General features: G+C 53.0%; 1 protein-coding gene across 1 annotated transcript; it reads right to left on the reverse strand.

Annotated features, from left to right (window-relative positions):
• Positions 1-304: 304 nt before the first annotated feature.
• Positions 305-1225, reverse strand: LOC135325755 (olfactory receptor 14J1-like). Its single transcript, XM_064503755.1, has one exon. The coding sequence runs from the start codon at positions 1223-1225 to the stop codon at positions 305-307; it is 921 nt and encodes a 306-aa protein (XP_064359825.1).
• Between the last annotated feature and the right edge of the window lie 316 nt (positions 1226-1541).

Consider the following 1541-nt stretch of genomic DNA (forward strand, 5'->3'; position numbering starts at 1 on the left):
CTGCAAAGGGAAACTCTCCTCATTGCCCTGGGAGCATCTGTGGGAGCTCAGAGTAGCAGGCTCTGAGGTCCCCCCCATCTCTGCTGATGAAGCGGGGGGAAGCCTGGCTTCCTGCTTCAACACAGCCTCTGTGTCAAATATAAGAGAGGGATTACTGAGAAGTAAGAGGAACCTAAACATTGCTTTTTCACATGAATATAAGAGAGAAAAGTAAGAAAGAAATAAATGAATAATATATATCCTTGAGGCCGAATACCCTGGGAAAGATGAGCAGATGCACATGGGACAGTTATTGGCACTGACATCATACCCATTGAATGAGTTTCCTCAGAGCATCCTTGAGCTCCTTGTTCCTCATGCTGTAGATGAGGGGGTTCACTGCTGGAGGCACCACCGAGTACAGAACAGCCACCACCAGATCCAGAGCTGGGGAGGAGATGGAGGGGGGCTTCAGGCAGGCAAATGTGCCAGTGCTGAGAAACAGGGAGACCACGGCCAGGTGCGGGAGGCACATGGAAAAGGCTTTGTGGCGGCCCTGCTCAGAGGGGATCCTCAGCACAGCAGTGAAGATCTGCACGTAGGACACCACAATGAAAATGAAACACCCAAAAGCTAAACAGGCACTAACAACACTAACCCCAGCTTCCCAGGAGTAGGCGTCTGAGCAGGACAGCTGGAATATCTGGGGCACTTCACAGAAGAACTGGTCCACTGTGTTGCCTTGGCAGAGTGGTATTGAAAATGTGTTAGCAGTGTGCAGGAGAGCATTAAGAAAACCAGTGCCCCAGGCAGCTGCAGCCATTTTGGCACAAGCTCTGCTGCCCATGAGGGTCCCGTAGTGCAGGGGTCTGCAGATGGCAACAAAGCGGTCATAGGCCATGACTGTGAGGAGACAATACTCTGCTGTGAGCAAGAAGAGAACCAGAAAGATTTGGACAGCACATCCTGAGTATGAAATGGTCCTGGTGTTCCATAGGGAATTGGCCATGGCTTTGGGGACAGTGGTGGAGATGGAGCCAAGGTCCTGGACAGAGAGGCTGAGGAGGAAGAAGTACATGGGGGTGTGGAGGCGGTGGTCGCAGGCCATGGCTGTGATGATGAGGCCGTTGCTGAGGAGGGCAGCCAGGTAGATGCCCAGGAAGAGCGAGAAGTGCAAGAGCTGCAGCTCCCGTGTGTCTGCAAATGCCAGGAGGAGGAACTCATTGAGGGAGCTGCCGTTGGACATCTGTTCCCTTGGGGCACAGGAGGCCTGTCCAAGGAAGAAAAGAAAGTAAAAAGTTAGAGCAAGCTACTCTGAAGCAAACCCATTCTGTTTCGCATAGAAACCCCCACATTTCCTCGGTCCTTTACCTTCTTTCAGCTCCCTTTCTGGGGCTCTGGTTTGCGCTGGCTGAGTGTGTCCTGTGCAGTAGGGGCTTCTGCCCGTAGCTCCAGAGGACTCTGTTCTGCTTTGCTGCAGGTTTAAGTGGACGTGTCAAACAGTCCCAGGTATTTGGGGGGATACCTGGGAACGGGCGGCATCAGCTGGGTGGAGGGGGCTT

This window comes from Dromaius novaehollandiae, unplaced genomic scaffold (genome assembly GCF_036370855.1).
Source record: "Dromaius novaehollandiae isolate bDroNov1 unplaced genomic scaffold, bDroNov1.hap1 HAP1_SCAFFOLD_56, whole genome shotgun sequence".
Lineage (NCBI taxonomy): Eukaryota > Metazoa > Chordata > Aves > Casuariiformes > Dromaiidae > Dromaius > Dromaius novaehollandiae.

Excerpts from the sequence above, each read along its gene's own strand:
- LOC135325755 (XM_064503755.1), bottom strand. The coding sequence starts at position 1,225 with ATGTCCAACGGCAGCTCCCTCAATGAGTTCCTCCTCCTGGCATTTGCA.